Genomic DNA, 22,562 nt, shown 5'->3' with positions numbered 1-22,562 from the left:
TTTCACAAATCTGTGTGTGAACTCTGAACTATTTGCCTCCCAAGATATGGATTGCAGGTGTGCACTGTCACTCCACAGTACAGCAGTTAGAAAAGAATTGATCATTGGATTGAACCATGACTGTTGCAGTCTTTATCAATTCTAACATTATACAATGGCACAAGAAGAAAACGCATTTGTATACCGCAATGTGGCTCCTAAAGCCTCTCGATTATACTGCTGTCGCAATATATTCTGCATAATCAAATCACAAGAAAATGATATATTATCTGATCAGAATGTATCCTTATTTTTCCGAGGTAACATTTCAATCCGCGCTTGCTCTGTCTGATTAACCAAGCCAATTTAGGTTGGTATCAATTCGATTCCAAAACAAACTCACAGTCCACACCTAGTCAGATTGCTGTGCTATATTTTAGAAGGTAAAGATGCAGCTCTGAAACGACTTGCTCACACCACTGCTGGTGGAAGGGCCTCCATTCTAAGGGCTCCTCGAGGGGATATTTCCTGCACCTCCAATTAGCACAGTTGGCTATTGACAGGGCAAAAGAAATTCAAACATGCATACATACATACACATTTGGCTTACTCCTCCATGCTGGCCAGCCAACTTGGAAGAGGTGGAGGTGCCCACATTTTACCCAACCACACGTGATCTTTCTGTCGATTGACTATTCGTGGTGTACCCAGTTGTACTGCTGGGTCGACAAAGGTGGAGGTATTTAAGAAATGTGCAAAGTTGTTTCAGCTGCCACGCCTAGAGATTGAACCTCCAATTTCTGGACGATATATTTTTTATACGGTAAGAAAAAACTCCCCACGTGACGGTGACAAGGTTTCACGTGACTAGTGCAATTTGAACGGGGTGCCCCTTAAATTCGAGTAGTGCTGTCGCTTGGCTACTTTGTATTAAGTCGAGGGTTCAATTCGTGCAGTTATCTCGTGATTAGAAAAATACGAGACGTGCGCTTCGAAGTGGACGTTAAAGATCACGTGGATTCGTGTACATGTGTGTATGTGCCCATATCAAGCCCAACGCTCATAATTAGGAGAAGGCCTGTGAATGAATCTGCTGTGCAACAAATTAATTATTATACTTAACTAAGGTTACTCAGTTATCTTTGCCAAAGTGATAATGAATTTCAATTAACTCTCGCTTGCCTAATTCAATCAACTCCTTTCATTGTGAGCAGATAAGAACCCATTAAGTCAACAATGTACTCATTAAATAAAGGATAGACAAATGTTAATTGAATACCATATTGTATTTACTAGTATACATTTATTTCACGTGCAGTTCATTATAGGAAGGCGTTAGCATTCAGTTTCAAAATTTCTAATAATGTACAGACTCTCTCCGATCTAATGGCATGTACCTATACAGATTTGTCCTCTCACACATGGAGACATTTCCATAGGCCCCAATGAAACTATCAAATCTACCGAGTTCTAAGTTTACGGCAACGTGTTCTCTATGTTCTGACCACACCTTGAGAAAACGACGATGGCGTGGCAGCGAAAGGAGAGAGCACACCAGTCAGCACGTCCACTGCCGGAGATGGACCGACGAACGAAATCATCTAGTGCACAGGAGCTAAATGGGTTGTTGCCTTGCAGGACTATGATGATGGCAGTGAAAAACAAGAAACAATACTGGATTACCGATAAGTACCTTGCCTTCGGTAATCTGATTCAACTATCGCACCACTTGGAGAGAGTTAACTCCCCAAAGCTGTCCTCAGTGAATGGCTCAGCGACAGGCACCGTAGTGAGCGTACGGGCTATTCACCAAGGATAACAGGAGCTCCAAACTTAGACAGGCTGACGGACAGACAGACGAAATTGGCGGCGGCGGCGGCAACAAAAAAAAACATAAACAAACGGCAAGAAGGGCCATTGGTGAATTATTATTATCAATGCTTTGACGAACAGACGCAGGTGCTCCTGGGTCGCTCGTGGCAGGCTGTGGGGCGAGCGAGTTGTGACCGTCGTGAATAAACCCCGTTAGCTCTGTGTCGCGGTCTGAGATGGCAAACGTCAGCGATGCAGCGGCCCGGGGTACACACACGGTGTATGTGCGTGTGATGGCACTCACGTTTTAAAACGCTTTTTTTGTATTTGAGAACAAAACTTTACGCAAACCCACGTGGAAATAAATTAAGGGTTGGCTACGTACGGTGCGAAAGAAGTTCAACATACATAAGTAAACGTGGCTTGTTATTACATGATTCAAAAAGCACTTGGTTATGAATGTTAAAAGGAGCATCTTGGAGGGTTACATTCATAATGTGTTTTATTCATCATGAAACTTGAAATATAACATTGACAATGATAAAATAAGTTGTAAGCTCATATTCGTTGGGTCTTTCGGTCAAGTCACGTAGATAGAAATATAAACGAAAGTCCCAAAGAATATGAATTCCTGCAGTCACGAAAGCTTTAAGTCAACATTTAAAGTGTAAGTTGATAACTTTAGTTATACTAATGATGACACAAAGTAATTTACAGCCTCATGTAAATCAACTGCTGGATGAAGGCCTCTTCAGACCAAGTCAGTTATAGGGGTTGTTTGTTCTAACTTTGTCACACTTGTCATTGCATGTTGGTGAAGGGCAGACCTCAGGACTGTTTCAGATATCTCTGTCACTGATGTTAGCCATGGCCAGCAATTGGACTCGGGTTAATAGGTATAAGAATAGGATTTTCGTTATGAATAAAGATGTAATGCTTGCAATTAATGTTTAGATAACATTGTGTGAAAGAAATGAAGACATTGATCTAGCAATAGGAACAGACGCGATATCAGTTGCAGTATTATAGTGCTGAAGTATTATTATTCCTTAAGAATTAAACCTCAGATTAAATTACCATGGTGAAACGTGAGTCATAAGATAACACTGTTAAGTACAGGGCCCGAAAAACCCAAACACAGCCTTTACGATTAACGCTGGCACGCGTTTTTGTCCTCAGAAGCAATATATAATGTCTAGATTTGATAGAACTCGAAATTGCTCACATAGCAACCTCACCAGCGTGATATATAAACAAACATGTTTGTGTACTCTTGTTCGTAGCGTTCCTGTAAATGTCGAAATAACTTTATAATCCTACGTGAGACGCATTAAGAGGCAGATTGGAATTACGTGAAAAATTAAAATTGCGATAATGAGAAGCAGCGTCGTCAACCTCGCTGCCCTGTCTTCTCCTCGACGGTGCTCATTATAACCCTTTGGATTTGTTTTCAAATAAAACACACGTGTCACGGCAACCCTCTATTTACATTTTAGTGACCTCATCCAATGGGCCCAGGATCAAGGAGTCTTTGTTTTTTTGCAGCACTGTATAAGTAAGTAGACAGTTTGTAAGACGGAGTTCAATTGCGTGGGCACCAGTGATAGTAATGACTCTTTAAGACAGGAAAATATCTTGTTTATCGTATGTCATCATCATCATCACCACGATCCATGAGCAGATAGCTCGTAGGTGTCCACTGCACATTTCGACATTTGTTTCCAGCGTATGTATGTCTCAATATTGGCGCTCGGCCTAAATGTATTCCAATTTAAAATTATGCATACGAAAACAACATCCTGCCATTTTAACAAATACACAAGTTTAATTTAGTTGGCTTTTTTTATTCACACATTTATCCTTGTCACAGTCAGTATCTCCATGTTGAAGTTAGCAGTGGGATGATGAAATCTCCGTATAGAACGGTCACAAATACCAAGCCTATACATCGAGACTTACCGTTGAACATAAATCCCAAAGCTCCAACCCTGCCGACAATGTTGAAGACTCCCTGACGTGGTTTGAAGAACGAGGCCAACGTTAGCCAATGCTATGGTCCAATACCAATACAGTGTTTGTATATTATTCGTATATTACGTATTATTTGCAATAGTTGCACGTTTTGTTAAAGTTTACGAGTAAAATATTGTTCATGGCTAAAGAAATGTGTGCGTGCAAATGTCCACAGGATGTATATGTGTGCTCACTAACAGCTCTTGCCCAACCAGTATGTTAAAGGCTATTGAGGCTAACTTTGTTTTTATATACAGAACATTTAGAGACTATAAATACTACATTGCTGCACAGGTAATGCCTAAATTCCTGCTGCGAATATCACCTTATCTCTTTTGGGCCAAGATAAGAGAGGTTCAGGAAGAAAACATAATACTTAGAATGACGAGAATATGAATCATGTGAACCCAGTTAAAGCAATGTTAACTCAAAATAAATAGTAACGTGGCAATAATTGCCACGGAGAAACCCTGCACATTCGCAGACCTACAGAGCCTTCCGTGTAATAATGTCCATACGTTTTAGCTGACCTCCATGACAGACTGCAAACCTGAATTCCAGAAAATGAATTGCTCGTATTCGCTTGAGAAAGTGAGCACATGTCCTCTTCATGGGTCCTGTTTACAAGCCAAGTGGCCAATATAATAGTGCAATAGTCAGGTTTAACTACAGCCGGCATTATTCATACTTTACACATGTGGTTTGCATTACGTGGACATCTCTTTTGGGAATAGTGCGGCCTTGTACCATGACCCCCACGGAGTTCTCAGGTGGGAACACTCGTCATTATTTTAGTTTTAGAATGGGCATTACATTTGCGTGAACCCAATGGGCTGTGTACGATGTGAAGTAACACGACAGCGCACGGACAAAACAGAATCATAATTATGGAAATGGCACCACAAGCCGAGTACTGCCAACAAAAAACTGAACCATCATGCAATGTTATTCTGTGTACAAGGACATGTCTTTCAAAAGCAGGAATAGGTACATGGGCTGGGTGTAGCATTTGACAGATGCATTTCATTTATATCGCTGCTGCTTCACCTGAAATGTTAGTCAACTTAAAAAATAAACCCTTTTTACCAAAAACGTTGATGCTCCAGTTGATGCTCCAGTTACATGGAACGATGTTGTATCTGCATCTCAAAAAATAACCCTTGCATGTCGATAACATTTTGTTTTTCAGACTGAATCTATAATTTCCAATTATGAATGCATTATTTTTTTTATCTTACTAATTATAATTCAATTACAGCGCAATATGCAATGCTAGAAAATGCAAAAAGTCAGACATAATTAAGTCAATTTAAGATTCCAAGGTTTTTTCACCGCCATATAAAGAGATTCATGCAGTGCTCATCCATTTTGGAGGCCCACAGCCAGTGGAGGAATTTTCACTTGGAGGCTATCGCTCCACAGGACACCCACTGTTGAAATCCGACAAAGAGATACTCATCGACCAGGCCACGAGCGATGGTGGGTTTAGGTTGACCACGTACGAGGGATTTTGGCTTGCAACAATCCCAGATACGAACTGGGCACTCTTGATTGAACGATCTACTACTTTTTTTAACGGTTCTGATCCCACTGGTACTTTCCCTTTTAAAAGGGTGACCCGGGTACAGCAGATAAGTCAGGTTGCATGTTATATAAGGCGCAGCAGACACGACTCTGCCATGGATAAAACACGCATAGCTCTGAGAGTTTCGGCAGGGTAAATTTCACTGCACCTCAAAACAATTCATGCATGAGGCACCACCACTGTGATGGGCTCTGACGGTTTTGTGAGGGGGGCCATGAGCCGAGTGATTAATCACGTGCTACTAAGCTGAAAGGTGGCGCACAACTTTGCGGAAAGCAAAACGGAGAGTGCCCAGTGGCACCCAGTGGCACTGAAGTTCGAGTGCTTCACACAATTGGAAGGTCATAAATCGATACGACGATTTGGGGGGGGGGAGGGGTGGAGGTCAACTTGACCTATCATCACTTTAAGGCACACAAGATTCAAGTGAACGTCAACAGTGGTCATCATCCTACCACTTAATTCAATTGCCTCCATAAACTGCATATTCTTTGGTTATTCGGTAAAGTCGCGTAGATAGAAAAATAATCATTAAAGTTGAAGTCAATAAAAATAAAATAAACCCACGACGTTTCGATCGCAACACAAGCGGTCGTCATCAGAAAAAAAGGTGGGGGGGGAAGGTTAGCCTCTAAAGGCAAACTGTTGATAAAGGTTTAGAGATGGGCGTAGCACAAGTGTGCATAGTTTAGACAAGTTCCACCACCCTTCCCATCTCGTTTGATCAGCGAGCCGCCGCCCGCCCCCCTCGAGCACGACTCACTGTAGTGAGGAGAGGGTTGTGCCTCTCTGCTTCTCCAGGTGTGCTGCACGTCGCCGCCCCCACGCTCTGCCCCCTCCCGCAGCACTGCTCCGGGGTCGGGGCTGGGGAAGCCCACCGCTCCCCCGTGGGTCGGCGCGGGGGCGGCACCGGCGCCTGCGGCCGCCAGGGCCGTGCTGCCCGGCTGCCCGTCCGCCCCGGGCTCCTCGCCTCTCGCCTCCGCCTCGGCCGCCGCGGTCACGGCCGCCGCAGCCGCGTCCGGCGCCGAGGAAGGGGACGGCGGAGGCGACGGAGGCCCCGGGGCCGCCTCATCCTCGGCAATCTGCAGGCAGTCCTCCTCGTCCGTCTCCGATCCGGCGTCGATCACACTCTCATAGCTCTGCAGCACTGCACGTGGAGAAGGGGTGGAGGCGGAGAGGGCATGGGTGGGGCGAGAGACACAGAGAGAGGCACGGTGGCGATGAGAATTGGAGCGTTGACATCATAGCTGCGGCCAAGAGAGAAAAGCAGCTGTGAGCATTACATCCCAACAGAAACAAAAAAAAATTATAATCGTTACGATCTGAATGTAAATGAAACGCTGAAAGAATGCAATGTAACAATGAGCTAATTTTTTTTTTACTCTTGTATTTGTTAAAAAATCAGGACCGATATTGCTGATCCAAATTGCTGAGAACGAAAAGGAGTTTTTTTTGGCATGGGATTAGTGGCACACACCCACTGTGCGCGCGCGTGTGTGTTGAGTAGGATGCGTTTCTCCCCTTCGCCCGGGTTTAAGAGAAGGGCATGCTCTGGCACAGGTCACACCATGGCCGTAGGCCACGTCCCTCAAAATCCCGCGTTGCTAAAAATATGTGGCCCCTGCAGTGCAGTTACTTCGGCGCGGTTACACGCAGCAAGGGCACGCGCACCCACCGCCCCCCTCTGCGCTGCCACCACTTAGACGCACGCTAGCGCTGTTGACTCCTGCACAGAAAACCCTCTTGTCATCAGCGCGCCACGGCCAGGCTCCCACGTGCTAAAACTGGACGCAGGGCAACAGTCGGCGACTTGTGCTTTTCCTTCTCTCTCTCAAATTTTTGTTTCCCCCCCCCCTCCACTCCCCGACGCTAAGAACCAGACCCAACACAATTGGCGTCTTGTAGACAACGTGTCTGGGGCCATCTGTGTGTCCTGCCTGGCGGCAAGCGGCAACAGTATCACCATAGTCACAATAACAACAACAGGTCAGTGTTCGAGAACTGTCGCACGGAACCCCACAATCATTCCTTTCTTTTCGGATGCCCCATGTCGCCATGCCGAATTTCCATGCCGGAATCGATTTTCTAATTTTATACTTGCCCTCTTCCCTTTTTGTTTTAAAAAAAATACATATCATTTATTTCAAAGGCGTCACTGTTCTGTACAGCATGTCTCTTTCTTAATTGAGAGGAATGTTCCTCGTAGGAAAACGGGATACATCTTGTGAACACAAAAAAGAGCAAACATTATATATGAGCATATACTGAGAGATTGATACCTATACACTTTGAAAATGGTAAATAAGATATTAGCATCCAGTGGGATGTCAGCAAAGGTAATTCCCATGGAGAGACTGACAAAGCACCATGGGAATGCTGAAATTCATTCATTCACTGCCTCAGTCCAACAGGGCAAATGATCACGAACCCACTGGTTGTTTGAGCACTGACACAAGGTGATGTTCACCTCAACCACACCGGTATGACAGCAATGCAATCATTCTATTACACACATTGTTAGACAAATGATTCCATTACACATTCTATTCCACAAATTCATGGAAAAACATTTGGTATATATGGTGTTATTGATCCAAATGCACAACTACAATTGCCAGGTAAGCGCACATTATGAAACAGAAAAATACAAGTTAAGCATTTAGAGAGCATAAACAGAACATGATAAGAAAAGTGGCATGTGATAGCAAGCACAGGTTTCACTCCGTATCTTTTTTTGCAGGACCAGGAGAACTCATTGAAAGCACAGGCCCCTTAAGCACCGCATCGTCCATTGCCAGAGCAAAGAAAAGCGCAACTCATTGAATTTGTATTTTCAGGACTATCATTCACATTTTAACACATCCCAATTTTCCCATTCACTCTGGGTAAGAAAAAAAAATAGCAGAACGTTATTTCGTTTATTTAAAAAAAAAAGCTTTACCGCATTTCGTCTACTGGCCTGGTCACGTGACACATTTTACCAGTGTTCCAGATCACACCACGGATACCTAAACTCTGGACTTAAAACAAACAATCCGTTACATTTAAGGCTCGCTACTTCCTGCAAGCTCCCCCCCCCCCCCCCCCCGACGCTATGCGCTGGGCTTGGTGAAGCTGTGGTCGTGGCAAAGAGCGCCGACGCATAGTTTTCAGTAATTCTCAGATCCGGAGCAAGGGGGCTAGAGCCCCCCTCCCTGCCCCTCAGGCTCTTTAATCTTGTCTGTCCCTCTCATAACGTCACCAAGAAAATATGTCCCCTTTTTTTCATTCTAATTTTTTTTACATTCTGATTACGGGGGGGGGGGGGGGGTGTTCGCTCCCGATTGCAAGGCCATTATTTATTATTAAAACTTTTTTTAAGAAGTTCAACATCTGAGTGCGTTTCAAGGATAAATGTCTGCCACTTATTGACTTTAATCTCTAATGTGCTCAATGTTCCGAGACACTGCAAAAAAAATTATACTTTAATAACTTACGGTACTCTTCAGTACATTTAAACAAATTCGTTTAAAAAAGTTGGCATTTTCGTGTTGTCGCTGCGGCGTTATGTATTTTTTCTTGCAAAGGGATCACAACCCAATTCGTTGTGAACATGAACGCTGACGAAATAAATTGCCAGCCAATTTAAAGATGCGCTGTCCTTTCGGGGCAAATACTCAGAATCCGGACTTTTGCCAAAGCTCCTGCACAACATTTGTAGCGGCTACACTAATTGCACCGGTGGTAAAAAATAACTATGTAAATAAAGCGGCATATAAACATTTTATTAAAAGCAACAAATCACACTGCCTTTTGTAAGACCACACCCAAAGGCACGTCTTCCCTGCAACCAAGCTTAAACTTCACTGCGAACTCAACGTTGTTCATGTTGTTGTTATCGCTGGAGGAAAAGGTTTTTTTTTAATACGCAGCCCCGAGAGTGTTGCTGGGATGGATGCTTGAGCCCCATGGTTCCACTCTAGTTTCCTCTCCATTTAACCAAAAAATGGTTATTCACAGCAGCCTATAGCTAGCTGGGCATGCCTCGCTGATGATCCCTCATGGTTATAACGAGTGACCACGTCTTCTTTGGTTATTTCGGTAAAGTCACGTAGAATGAGAATAAAAGAATAAATTGATAAAATAAAATAACACAATAATATTCTCACGACGTTTCGGCCACAACACAAGCGGCCTTCATCAGGTGAAGGGACGAGACTGTCTGGAGGACGGCGCTGGAGTGAAAAAGCCACGCTCAGATCGCGACCTTTAAGCTGTGTGAGAAGAAACACGTGTCTCGTGTTGCTATCTAACTCGAGCGCCCTTCTTCAAGGCGTTTTGGCAAAATATTTAAGATGATTTTCTATTAGTTAGAAAAGTTTACGTATGTACTACGCTGCGATGTACTTTGTTTAATCAAAGGCAGTGGGGTGAGACGTGGTTTAGCTAATGGCAGGGCAGATTCCTGCAAAGGTCATAAGATTGAGGTGTGGGGAGCAATGTATCCGTAATCTAGTTTGTGATTACAATGCAGGCCACAATAGTGAAGGTGGCTGTCGGTGAATACAATAATACTTGTAAAACAATCGTTATTTACAGCTCTTCATCAATCCTCTGCTAATTATTCACATTCAATCCAAGATATTGTCTGTGGTCATTGATTGCAAAGTATAGGAAGTATAAGAAGGTTGAATACTACACCGTGGGACTGAAATTAGTCTGCTTTCCAAGCACTTAGTGGAGCTAATAAAGGGTTAATGAGGCCTGCACCCAATCCCGATACACTTTCCACCCCCCCCCCACGACACCCCCTATCACCCCCTTACCCCACGACTCGCCCCCCAACACTGACCCCCAACCTTACGTCACTCCGGAACTATTTTGTTTTGGAAGCCGATTAATTTCCCCAAGCCGCCACCAGCCCCCCCCCCCAAAAAAAAAGATGTGGAGATTTCACTCTCCCTTTAGCCATTTTATCCTGGAGCGAAAAGATCCCTTCTCTCCCTCCCTGCAATAATGTAAGCTTTGTGTTCGGGAAACCTCCCCTCCCTTGTAGTCAACTCTCTCAGACCCCCCTGTTTAAGCCCTGCCACCCGACAACTGCACAACAGGTGCAAATTAAAATTAAAACGGCCCTGGGCACGGTGAAAAAGATCCCGGTTTGAATACCAATGAGACGATCAGGAACTTTTTCCACCAGCCTAAACTTAACAGAGCAAGCCGGCAAGAGCACACAAAGGTGTAAGCCGGTGGGTCACAGCAGACCCACACGCACACACACACACGCGTGCGCGCAGCGCACGCGCACAATGTGGAGACCATGAATTGGGAAGAGCATGAATAACGTGAAAGAGAAATCTGCACCCGCATGCATTCACACGGAACATACACGCGCGCTCACAAATGCACGCGCTAACGCGCGCGCACAATCACAGCTGCGATGCAAATAAAGACACCTCCTGAAAAATGTTACGCGCATCTGTGCGTGAATCCATTTGGGGGCTGCACGATCGGCGCAGGCGACCGCTCAAGCGTTGCGTGCGTTGCGTGTGACGGTTTGCGTTGCGTGTCGATCGCACACGTGCAACGTTCGGGTGCGCGTGGTGCGTGCGTGCGCGCGTGTGTGTGTACGCGCGTGTGTGTGTACGCGCGTGTGTGTACGCGCGTGTGTGTGTACGCGCCCGCGGGGAGCAGTGGCGAAGCGGTTGGTGAGCTGCACCGTGAACCCGGTGACCCGAGTTCCATTCACCGCTCACGGGCCACCAACACCAGTGACGATTACCTGAACCGGTCCTCGGTCTCCCCTAGGTTGACTCAGCCTCAAATGAGTACCTGGTGCGGTGTGTAAGCATCACTACTCGGGAGACAAAGGCGACCAGGCGTGGTGCTGGCCACCCACCCCCTCTCGTGTGCCGTGCCGGCCTGAATAGGCACTCGCTAACAGCACTTGCACCCAACAGTCTGTTGAGGCTATACGGGGAATCTTTGTCCTTGTGGTGTCTGCGCACGAGCTCGCGTGCACGAGCGCAGGCACGTGCACGCGCGCGCGTGTGCACGAAGGTACACGGGCGCCTCCGTCCGCACACGCTGTGTGGTCTTTTTTTTTCACTCCTCTCTCTCTCTCCTTCCCCAAAACGACCCATGGGGTTTTGTTTGACCAACACGGTGCTGATTGTTCCGTAACCGCTTGTTTTTGAACAAAACCGGTGTTTGCGAACTTTTTGCTGATTTACTTTTTGTGTGTGTGTGTGCGCGTGCGCGCGCCCGCCTTTTAGGCCGGAGTCCCAGGGAGATGAGGAGGAGAAACTTCCTTGCTGCTGCTGCTGCTGCTACCCGGTGTGCAAAAAAAGAAAGCGGTAGTGGAAGAGAATGAGCGTCGGACAGAAAGGCCCCCCCCCCGCCCCGGTACAAGGGCAGCAGCTTGCGTGTGGTCTGCACACAGGCGAGACTTCTTCCAAACACAGTGCGATTTTCTTTAGGAAAACTTGGAAGTGAGCAATTGATATTAATTTTGCTGACAGAGAGGAAAGTTTGAAATTATCTTAAACTGCCAGAAAATGAGAAAGTGAGGGAGCGGAGCCAAAGAATACAAATTTTCAACAGCTAAAATGTAAGTTTGAAACGAAAGGCGTACAAGAATTACATTACCAAATGGCATCATTGCTAATTGTTCATGAGAAAGGTATTATGCATGTATATATTAATAAAGGTTTGCTTTCATTTATTTATACACTTTTTTAAAATGTACATTAAAAGCTATGGGTTTCTCCATAATGTAGTGAGGTGTAATATTTTACGTGCAATGCGTTACTGTAATCAGATTACCAATTACTATACAATCGTATCCTAAAATTTATTTTAGTGTGTGATCAGGATACCGATACTGAGCATGTACCAGATGATCACTGTGTAAAAAATTTAAGCATTCCAAAATAATTAAAATAATAATGTGGCCATCTCCGCAGCTTAAGTTGATTTAGGAATGGCAGTAAACGCATATGAATTGCATTACAAAGTCAACAGTTACTAGACATTGCTGTTAATTCTGAGGTGACATCAACATAATTCATGTCAATTTAAAGAAAGTAAAAACAAAGTAATCAAGTATTGGAACCAGGTTACAATACTTTTAAATAATGAAATATCCAATTACATTAAGTTACAGTAACAGAATATTACATGGAAAATTTTACTTATTTTGGGATATATAATAGGCATTAACCACCCAACTTTCCAAGCAAGTAAGCCTAACTTCAAAGGAATGCATACATGTGTTTCGTTCCGGGGTCTGTACCTGCATCCCGTTGTGTGACTCTAGTCGCATGCTTAGCACTCGTTCAAAACGCAGCTCCCACGGCACACGACGCACTTTATGCTGAAAAACTGCAGAGACGTAATGAAATTGGGCTTTTACACGATCAGAGTGAGAGGATGCAGCAGCCACCCATCCCGATGCTCCTCTCGAGTGGGCGCGTTCCTCACAACAATATGCACCACATCCAGAAGTACGCCGCATCTTTCATGTCTAAGCTTTTGCTGCATCTATGAAAATACACGATTTGCAACTCGGCAACTGACTCATATTCTACTCCCCGTGAACTGAGAGACTTTTATTGACCGCATTGCCCTCCCCGCTGAATTCGCTACCATCGTTTACGCCTGCCTGTTTATGCACCGCTGACGCACTACGGGGTATCTCACTTACAGACTCAAAACGTAGCTGAGTGTTCCAGGGGCCTTTACACGTGCGCATGCGGTGCCGAAGTGCATAAATGATGGCACCAACTCTGTAGGTGGTCCTCTTTGGGAGCAGCAGTGATCGCCCGGCTCGTCGTCATTTGCTCGTCTTTAAAATGTACTGGCCAACTGGGGCCATAAACGTGGAAGGAACGACCCTGATGAGCAACGCTCAGTAACCTTCCCCGCCTCCTCCGTGTGTGCAAGATACAGCTCAGGGCATCCCTACAGCAACAACCTCCCTCAACTTACCTGACACAGAGTGATGCCTCTGATGAGCTCTCCCCCCTCCCCTGCTCCATTACTCAACCCCTCCCCCTGTCTCCATCCCTCCAGAAGTAACCCTTCCGTGAGACTAACAGACCAAGGCACATGCCCTTTTGGTTCATGCCGTGATGTGGCTCTGACCACAGAAAACACAGGGGTCTATGTAAATGTCACTCACACTCTCTACAAATCATAACTCGGCCTCGTGTTTAATTATACGATTCGACCGGGTCACGCCGTGGTTAGACCGCTTAACATGCCGGGGGTCAATTCCACCCATTATCAACGGGCAGTTGAAAATATGGGTACTAAATTCGATTTAAAGCTTTCGTGACTGCAAGGATTCATCTTCTTTGGTTCTTTCGGTAAAGTCACGTAGAATGAGAATAAAATAATAAATTTGATAAAATAAAATAACACAATAATATTCTCACGACGTTTCTTTGTGTGTTGTGGCCGAAACGTCGTGAGAATATTATTGTGTTATTTTATTTTATAAATTTATTATTTTATTCTCATTCTACGTGACTTTACCGAAAGAACCAAAGAAGAATATGGGTACTACTTTTGTAGGAAGCCAGCAGGCATTCTTTGGAAAGACTGTCCCTTTCCATGGGAATGTGGGCGTTCCGAAATTGGTTCAAGATGGATCGAGGAGGGCACTTTGACTTATTTCACCTAATTCTATCAACGAATAATTTTCCAAACCCCCAAGTTCGGCAATGCCCCTTACAGCAGCATGGGTCAGCTTCCTACATGTTCCGTGTTGCCACCAAATGTGTACAACTTGCATTTCTCTCATTTACATAGCAGGCGCATTGTGAGGCAAGCCATGTCAAACTTAAATATACACAGACTAGAGACTGCAGGGAATATGGCTCTTGCTCAAGCCGCCATTAGGAGTAAGGAAGCACATTTGCACTTCTGATGGCAAAGCATCTTGCTTTGACCCCTTTGACCATCCTGGCAAAAAAAATAATAATGGTAATTGTCACGAGCTATTAGGCACTTCCAATTCATTTGAAAACAGAGAAAGTGAGTCAGAAAGGACAGAGCCAAAACACCTAATCACAGACAGACTCTCTCTCTCTCTGCCAGGCAGAATTCGGGAGACGTTAAATTAGGAGCGTGTACATTTGAACTGCCGCTTGTAGATCAGCTTGGAAAAACACACGGAGGAAGCACGCGCCACACACGTTAAGAGAAACAGCAGTGGTCTCCGCAGCAGCATCAGCAGCGGCGATCATCTGCGGCTGCTACAGTGCGTCCCTAGTGCTTCCGCAGGCACTTAATGTAAGTGTAGTTTATTTTACCTATGCAGGCCATTGGCAACCTCCAGCGAAAGCGTTTTTTTTTTTCCCCGCTGCTCCCACTACTGCCAGTCGGCCCACCCGCCCTCGGGCACGCAAGCGCGTTTGCGTGAACGCGCGATGCCTTGACGCGTGAGTACAGATCCTTTCACATGCTGAGACGCAAGCATGCACACCGTTGCTGAAACTTGAAAATAATAATAATCATTTTCAGCACCGTTTCAATCTACTGTTGGACGAAGGCCTCCCCCCACGCTGTGTCATCGTGTTTGACCATACTTCACCGTGATGCTCAGGTGGGGCACCAATGATTTTAGCTATGACCGGCATGGAATTAACTTTGGATGCCGGCTACCAGGCTCGCAACGAAGTTTGCAAGCCACTACGCTACCACTCGTTTACACGAATGCACAGTGATGCACACATACCGATGTGCACAGAGCTGAATGTGCATATAGTCCTCTTAGTGTGTGTTAACATTCATACATACATACACAGATGCTCTCAAACTGTATAGAGCATGCTCACAGCTAAACATCCTCCCCTCTCTCGCATGCACAACTGCATATGCACACCCCTCTTAGGTACGCACAGACCACAGTTGCCAAGTGGTGTCAGTGAGCGTCTATTAAGGCTGTGACTATACGAAGGAGTGGAGTTGTCAGCAACACATCCGGCTGCCTTAGTTTCCCCATGTGCTAACTCACCATATGAGGTATTTACTGAAACCTGAGTTTATCTTGGGGATGCCAAGGGCTGGTTCGGATATCCTGTACCGCTAAATGTTAATGTTAGATTCCATCCCAGGTAGCTGTGATCATAGCACAGAATGCCAGCAACTATACCTCCAATACACACACAAGGATTATTCTGGCCACCTTTGTCTCTCCAGTGTTGATGTTTATATGCCTCACCAGGTACTCATTTAGGGCTGACTTGACCAACAGAAGGCCCAGAATCACTTCCGATATCACTCCTTACTCTTATAAGGTGTGGCCAGGAATCGAACTCAGGTGGCCCAGGTTCGTTGTGCATTGTTCAAACCACTTCTCGACCACCTGCACCCCCTCCACCCACACACGGAGAGTTAAAAGGCTTTGTAGAAATGCTTTAAATGGGTCTATCAGTGCTTCCATGCTGTGGTGATACAGAGTGAAACGATAGCAGTGCAAATGATTGCATTACGAACATTTTTCAATTATACCTGAATTTGCAACGACTGCTCATGTACGCATAACCAGTCTGGATGGCCTCCGACTACAGAGAGAGGTGATGTCCGTTCGAGAGACTGACTCGTGGCTGGCAGAGAGCCAGGCCTCTCCTTTTGTAGGGCTGGGGGCGGGCAGGGCACCAACCAAATTAGGATCAACATTGTCTTTCTGAAATAAGCAGTTTGTTATTTGAAAATGAAAAAAAGTTGCGTGTGTATATATACTGCACATCTTTTTTTAAAAAGGGCACCTGCAAATCTTTGCGGGTTCTTTTATTTAAGGCAGATCAAGTCACACGCTTAAGGAGCCTTTAAACCCCTCGAGTTCTGTGTTGAGGTCACTTGGTTCTGTAACTGATGCAAGCGGTGGTTTATCTAGTGGTGGTATATGCCCGGCTCATATGTATTCCTACCTGCCATAAACATGTAGAGTATGTATGCTCAACTCAAACTATATTTAATAATACAGTATTACGTTTTATATGTGTATAGAAAGCAGTACGGTTAGCTTTGAAAAATTGTACGTGAAAAAAAATCGTCAGCCTACCACTTATAATTTCGCGTGTCGTTTTTATGATCAGATGTTGTAGGTCCGAAAGGATCTGATTATATCAGATCTGATCTGACTTGAATCAGCAGGATAAAAACTCATGGCATTCGGTCCATAGTATTTCAATCACGAGCAGCAAAGCATCTCCTACTAACAGAGGACATTTTAACGTAAACAAATCCACAATATTTTTTTTTATTTAAAGCTTTCGTGACTGCATGGATTCATAATCTTGGTTCTTTCGGTAAAGTCACGTAGAAGGGAAACAATCAAGTAATAAAAATATAAAACAATAAATTGTTTTCACACCTGATGATGATTGCTTGTGTTGCAGTCGAAACGTCGTGAGAATTTTATTGTTTTATATTTTTATTATTTTATTGTTTCCCTTCTACGAATGTCATCACAGTATGAAAAGCTGCCTCCCCAACCCACTGGACCGAGCGCACCTCCCTAGACTTCCGCCCTGCACATCTTCACCTGACCACACGCCCGCCCTCGCCCGTGCAGAGAGGAGGCATCGCATCGTTCTCTCCCTGCGACCTTTAAATGCCCCCCCCCCCCCCCATTAGTACTCAACACTCCACGCCTCCGGTTAGCACGGTCGGCTACGTACGGTGCCAAGGAAGTTCAGCATACGTACACTGAGCAGCTCTTCCACCCCCTCGCCGTTCACGCCTAACGATTATTTCACATTCTTGGCTCTTTCGGTAAAGTCACGTAGAAGGGTAACAATAAAATAATAGAAATATAAAACAATAAAATTCTCACGACGTTTGGACTGTGCAGGCAGCGTGAGCTACGCTCTGCACAGCTAATTGAACATTTATTTCACACGCATTGGGGGGGGACGTGGGCAGTGATGAACAAGCACGCGGGTGTCATTAACACGGCCTCACAACAGACCATGTATGGAAGGCTAACGTTTTGGGTTATAGTCCTTCAGATTAGAGAAGGAGCAGAGAGATTAACTGACATGTAGCTGGAAATCAAAATTCTGAGTGTGTTGCTTAACGAGCTCTAAAGAAAGGTGACGTGATCAGTTTTTTGTTGATTAAATATATAGTTTACCACTTACATGTTGATAATGATCGAACAAACTATAGGTGTCAAAGATACGTAAACCGTTGTTTATTAAAATACTCTGCATTTACCTGAGATGTGCCATCTCAGGTGACCTTAAATAACGAAGTACATTTTGTTATGTTCGGACCATTATTCATCTCACACATTAGAGCGAGCACCCGTGAGAAGATGGAGCGATCAAATCAGCCCCTGTTCAAAAGCTCGATAAGAGTGTTGCATCAGTCTGACCATGACAGAAGGAGACAGCGAGGGAAAGGCATTCGTACAGCAGTGCATAGATCACAGCTGATGATTATGATGGGGGGGGGGGGGGGGTTTGTTCCCAGTAAATACTAAGTACTAGTTATTGTTGATGGATATATTTGCCGTTGGAGTTAAGAAAATTGAGCTCTACCAACTGGACAACAAGGCCGTGTAAGATCATCTTGCAATGTCCGTTTCATCATCCAATCGAGTTAAACTTTTTTTTTGACTACCATAAATCTGCTTCTGAACCAAGCAAATCATGTCCCCCTCGTGTGTACGAACGAGTTTACATTTGTATCAGCTATCACACTGTACGTACTATATTTAAAAATCGACGAAGGTTGGTAAGTATATATGCGGTTATAATGGTATGCATGTACTGTAGGTAAGTAAGATAAATGTGTGTTTGTGTACCTGCGTATCTCATGAGATAAACACATGTTGAAGCAAGTCATTATTGTCTGCCTGTTTAATGTAGCCGTACTACTACGGCTACATTAAACAGGCAGACAATAATGTAATCAAGTAAGTCATCGTGAAGGACCGATCGTAATTGAGTTCAAATTGTGAAGTTAAAAATTTCCGTGCACAACTAAAATTGTCTGCCTCGGTGAATGTACGCGAGAGACAACTGGCTAATTTAAAGCAAGGACAGGGTTGTTTTTTTTTGCTTTTACTGCTGCCACCGAGAGAAGAGAAAGGAAAAACCACAACTTCTGGAGCGCATTCGAAAAACCACTTCAATGAAGGCGCCGCACTTGCGGCCGATGCCTCCGTCTGATACAACTCGCCGACTTAAAGACGCTCTCCCGTCACCCTCGGTGAAATTCCCGAGGGAGGCCTGTCAGCTGAAACGTCGACGCCTTCCGTTCCCTCTCCCGTGACAGTGACACGACGCTGCAGCCAAAGCCGTCGCGTGAAGTGTGCATATCATCGTGAGCCAACGCGGACTTGGAAGACAAACTTGTACGTAAGCATGAGGGTAAAACAACGTGATACTGGCCCAAAACAGCTTCTTTTTTTTAAACACACAAAAGAGTCGACCTATTGGAGATGCGACGCTGAGCACTGACAAAGTAACCGGATCACACTATTTTGATTTATAGCTTTCGTGACCGCAGGGATTCATATTCTTGGTTCTTTCGGTAAAGTCACCATGTAGAAGGGAAACAATAAAATAATATTGTTTTATATATTTTTTAATTATTTTAATGTTTCCCTTCTACGTGACTTTACCGAAAGAACCAAGAATATAGATCACACTATGTAACACAATTTTTGTTCCTGGGTAGTAAGTGTTATTTTATGATTGCTTATGCCTAAAAAGTTTATAAATTTGCTTTTATTCCCCACAAACTTTCTTTTGTGACCAGGACTTTACGTGAAGGAATGACACAAATGCACACCACGTTTTCTCATTGAAAATAGGCACATTTCTAAATATCACTGTCCTGGTCACAAAGGCAAAGTTTGTGGGGAATAATATCCATTTTCTGTACTTTTGAGGCATAATCAATTAGGAAATAACACTTACTACCCAGGTACAAAAACAATACATTTGTTACACAGTGTTATTAATGGAGTTGATTAAATTATTAACTTTGCTTTGTGTCCCGGTCATAAAAGCTACATTCGTGGGGAATAATAGCCATTTTCTATACTTTTGAGGCATAAGAAATTAGGAAATAACACTTACTACCCAGGAACAAAAAACATTTTTTTTTGTTACACAGTGTCGTCAAGGGAGGGGGGCGACTGCATTCACAGTGGTGCACAAGCAATCGCGCTGGAGGCCTTACGTCCTCCCCCTCTCTGAACATCCTCAAGCGAGTCAGCCGCTCATGTACACAGCGACTCGGCGTGCCGTTCTGCCCTCATCGATGCAACAATGGGCAATGGCTTGGCGACACGTACGCTCCACCTTGGTGCACCGGCTACCCAGGGATTGTTAGCATGTGGCGTTGGAATGCAGAGGACGTCTACATAGCGTATGGGTTAGGCAATGTGCGTCCGTGAAGTGGCGAAACTGTTGTCAGTTATGCACGCGGATCGGGGCGGGGTGGCTGGTTGCAGTGCCCGGAGTGGAAGCGTAATTGCGCCACAAAGCCACCACCGATTTGAATAATGTCGTATCGATAAAACGTCCTCCCTCCGTTTCACTTCCTGCACGCTGTATAAAATCTCAGTCTGCGTCGTTTAGAGCAATGGGGGGGGGGGGGGGGTGTTGAATGGCGTTTTGGTTCCAATGTGGTGTGCTGTATTTCACGGGGCAGACGTTTGTTCACCGGCGTGTGATCCAAATGGCCACAAACGCAGTGTGTGGAGGGGGACTGAATGCGCCATCTTCTCCCGAGACATCACTGATGTAATGTAGTCCACGGTTCGTGTATCTGTAATGGCATTGCTTCACCCACCTGGTCTGTGCCAATTTCTCCTTCACCAAATTGCCAACAGGTGAGAGGTGGCACACAGGCAATAAGCTACTTTACCACCGTGGTTTATGTTAAACGATCTTCGTCAATGCAATGCATTGTAAAATGTTTAACTATACTGCACTATACTGCATTCTGCATTAAGGTAAATACATGGATTACTGCACGCATTCATTTGAGTCGCAATGTGTTTTTTTACAAAGTGAGGATTTTGGAAAAGCTGGCTTCAAAACTGCTTCTGCATGGTAGCGTAGGAGCACGTTACTGGGGGGCTTGTGAAAAACGTCTAAATGAGGGTGAGTTACATAGAGCCCCAATGCAATAACAAATGTCTTCCTTGCAAATTCCACAAATAGTGCATTTACAGACAAGTAATTCCATCAAATACCTGTGCAAAACTTGGCAACAATTTGCCAATTTCACTGCCATGGTCAAAGTGTTTCCCCGATAAAAAAAAGGAACTATGCAGCGATCAAATGGAAGAAATACCAAGATTCTCATGGCAGGCACCACTTTTTTCAGTGGGTCATAACAGTGGCACTTATTTTATTGGCCCCAGGGCAATGACAGGTTGAGTTCAACCCCCGACGAGTATCTGAATTTGCCGATTTCCGATAGTTGGTAAGACGCTGTGCTCAAAGCGTCACACAACAGCTTTTATGCCCATTCCTATATATGCTCCATATACAGATGTACATGTACATGCTGCAGATAGAGGCACATGCATGAAAAGACAATAGTTACACCTAAGCAGTGTCATCTGTGGAAACTGCACCCCAGCAATGACCAATCCCCCCAAGCTCACAGTCAAAACATGCAAAATGTTTCGACTGTAAGCTTGGCCCTGTGCTCTGTTGGCTAGAGAGGGAGTTGGTCAAAAGGAGGAACTTAGCAATTCCTTCCCAAAATTATGTTGCGCAAGTGTTTTTGTGTGTGTGTGTTCGGAGAACAGGGCAGTTTGGTGGGGAAGAGAGTTGTTGTGAAGGTCGAGAGCAGGGGACCACTGTGTAAATCCTGCAATTTCTTTATTCTGCCACGGTGCTTGCTTTTGTGCTGAATCGCCACAGGTGGCATTGGCTCATTTGAAACTCGACGACCACATAATACACCATCCAGTTTAGTCCCAAGTTGCACACCCATAGAATGACCATTCAAGGCATCCTGTTTTTAACACTTTTTTCCATTATTATTTGCTTCAACACAAGTAGACCCACGGTTAATAGTGGGTTGGATGCCTTGTTGAAGTACAACCCAAGTGCTATTGGTTATCACAATCAAGATTTTGTACAATGTGCTAAAGTTATAAGTTCAAAAGTCAAAGTGTCTACATTGCTCAAATTAACAGTTGGGTAGCCCTAAGCTCGGCTGAGGAAAGTTCACACTCCTATTACAGGGGTCATTTTATCCACGGGACAATCAATCGTGAGGTGTCTGGTGTAAAAATCAGTTATTATAGCAATGCATATATATTTGTATATATATGCATTGATGGAGGTAATATTATAGCTCCGTTTGATTCACAATATTTTATATTAAAGTTAATAATAAATTACCTTTGAATAGCACCTTTCTGCAAGGTACCCTAAGCGCTAAGAAACAGCCAGCTTGATGAGTGTCTTGTTTTGCAGACATACTGATATTTCAAGAGTGTTACGAGCATACTTATATTCAAGCTCCTATTGATCGCAGAATGAAACGGTTATCAGTACCTTTGGGGACAGAGCTCACTGTTATCATTTGAATAAGGCAAAAGCTCTCCGTTGTGCCATTCGGGTTGTACCGCATATTGGTGCTGTAAATGGCCAAATGATGGGACACTTTGTTGAGCTATCGTTTGTGGCCAGGTCGCTTCTGAAAAATAAGTGAGTACCTCAGCAGGCTTTGCCTGATAGGATGGGAATGGTTTAGGTTAAATTTGTGTGTGTTTGGGTGGTTTGTTGATCTTCCTTGTACTTTTCACTAAGATCATGTTTTTGTACTATAAAGAAAAAATCTTTATAGCTCATCGGATTCCTCCAGTAAAAATAAATATTCTGATTCTGTTTGTCGTCGTGTCCGACGTTTCAGGAACTCACAGCATGCGGAGCGCAGCACCGGACGTCTTGCCAAACGACGCTCGGTACAAACCTGAAAACCCATCGGAGAGCTTCACGGCGCCGCCGGGATAACCTACGCAGTTAAAGGTGGCAATCTTTTGACCATGCGCGGGTTGAACATTCGCAGCAGGGACCCAACATTCTCTAACCATTACCCGGCCTGTGACTGCATTTGCAGAGTCAGGATCCCGTGCGTGGCTGCACACCCCGCTAGTTGGTGCCAACATCGGTAAGTATGCTCAAGGTCACGAGTTCGATTA

General features: G+C 44.7%; 1 protein-coding gene across 1 annotated transcript in view; it reads right to left on the bottom strand.

The window, feature by feature from the left end:
• The window catches only part of ZEB2 (zinc finger E-box binding homeobox 2), a 121,476-nt gene that overhangs the window by 39,317 nt on the left and 59,597 nt on the right, over positions 1-22,562 (bottom strand). The window contains exon 2 of the mRNA XM_032946396.2: positions 6,153-6,536. Coding sequence (XP_032802287.1) covers positions 6,153-6,536 — 384 coding nt within the window. The remainder of the gene's footprint in view (positions 1-6,152; positions 6,537-22,562) is intronic.

Source organism: Petromyzon marinus, chromosome 4, assembly GCF_048934315.1.
Source record: "Petromyzon marinus isolate PM22_M1 ecotype Great Lakes invasive population chromosome 4, UKy_Petmar_22M1.pri1.0, whole genome shotgun sequence".
NCBI classification, from domain to species: Eukaryota; Metazoa; Chordata; class Hyperoartia; order Petromyzontiformes; family Petromyzontidae; genus Petromyzon; species Petromyzon marinus.
Note: the sequence above shows the minus strand (reverse complement) of the source record. Positions and strands in the feature narration are given on the sequence as shown.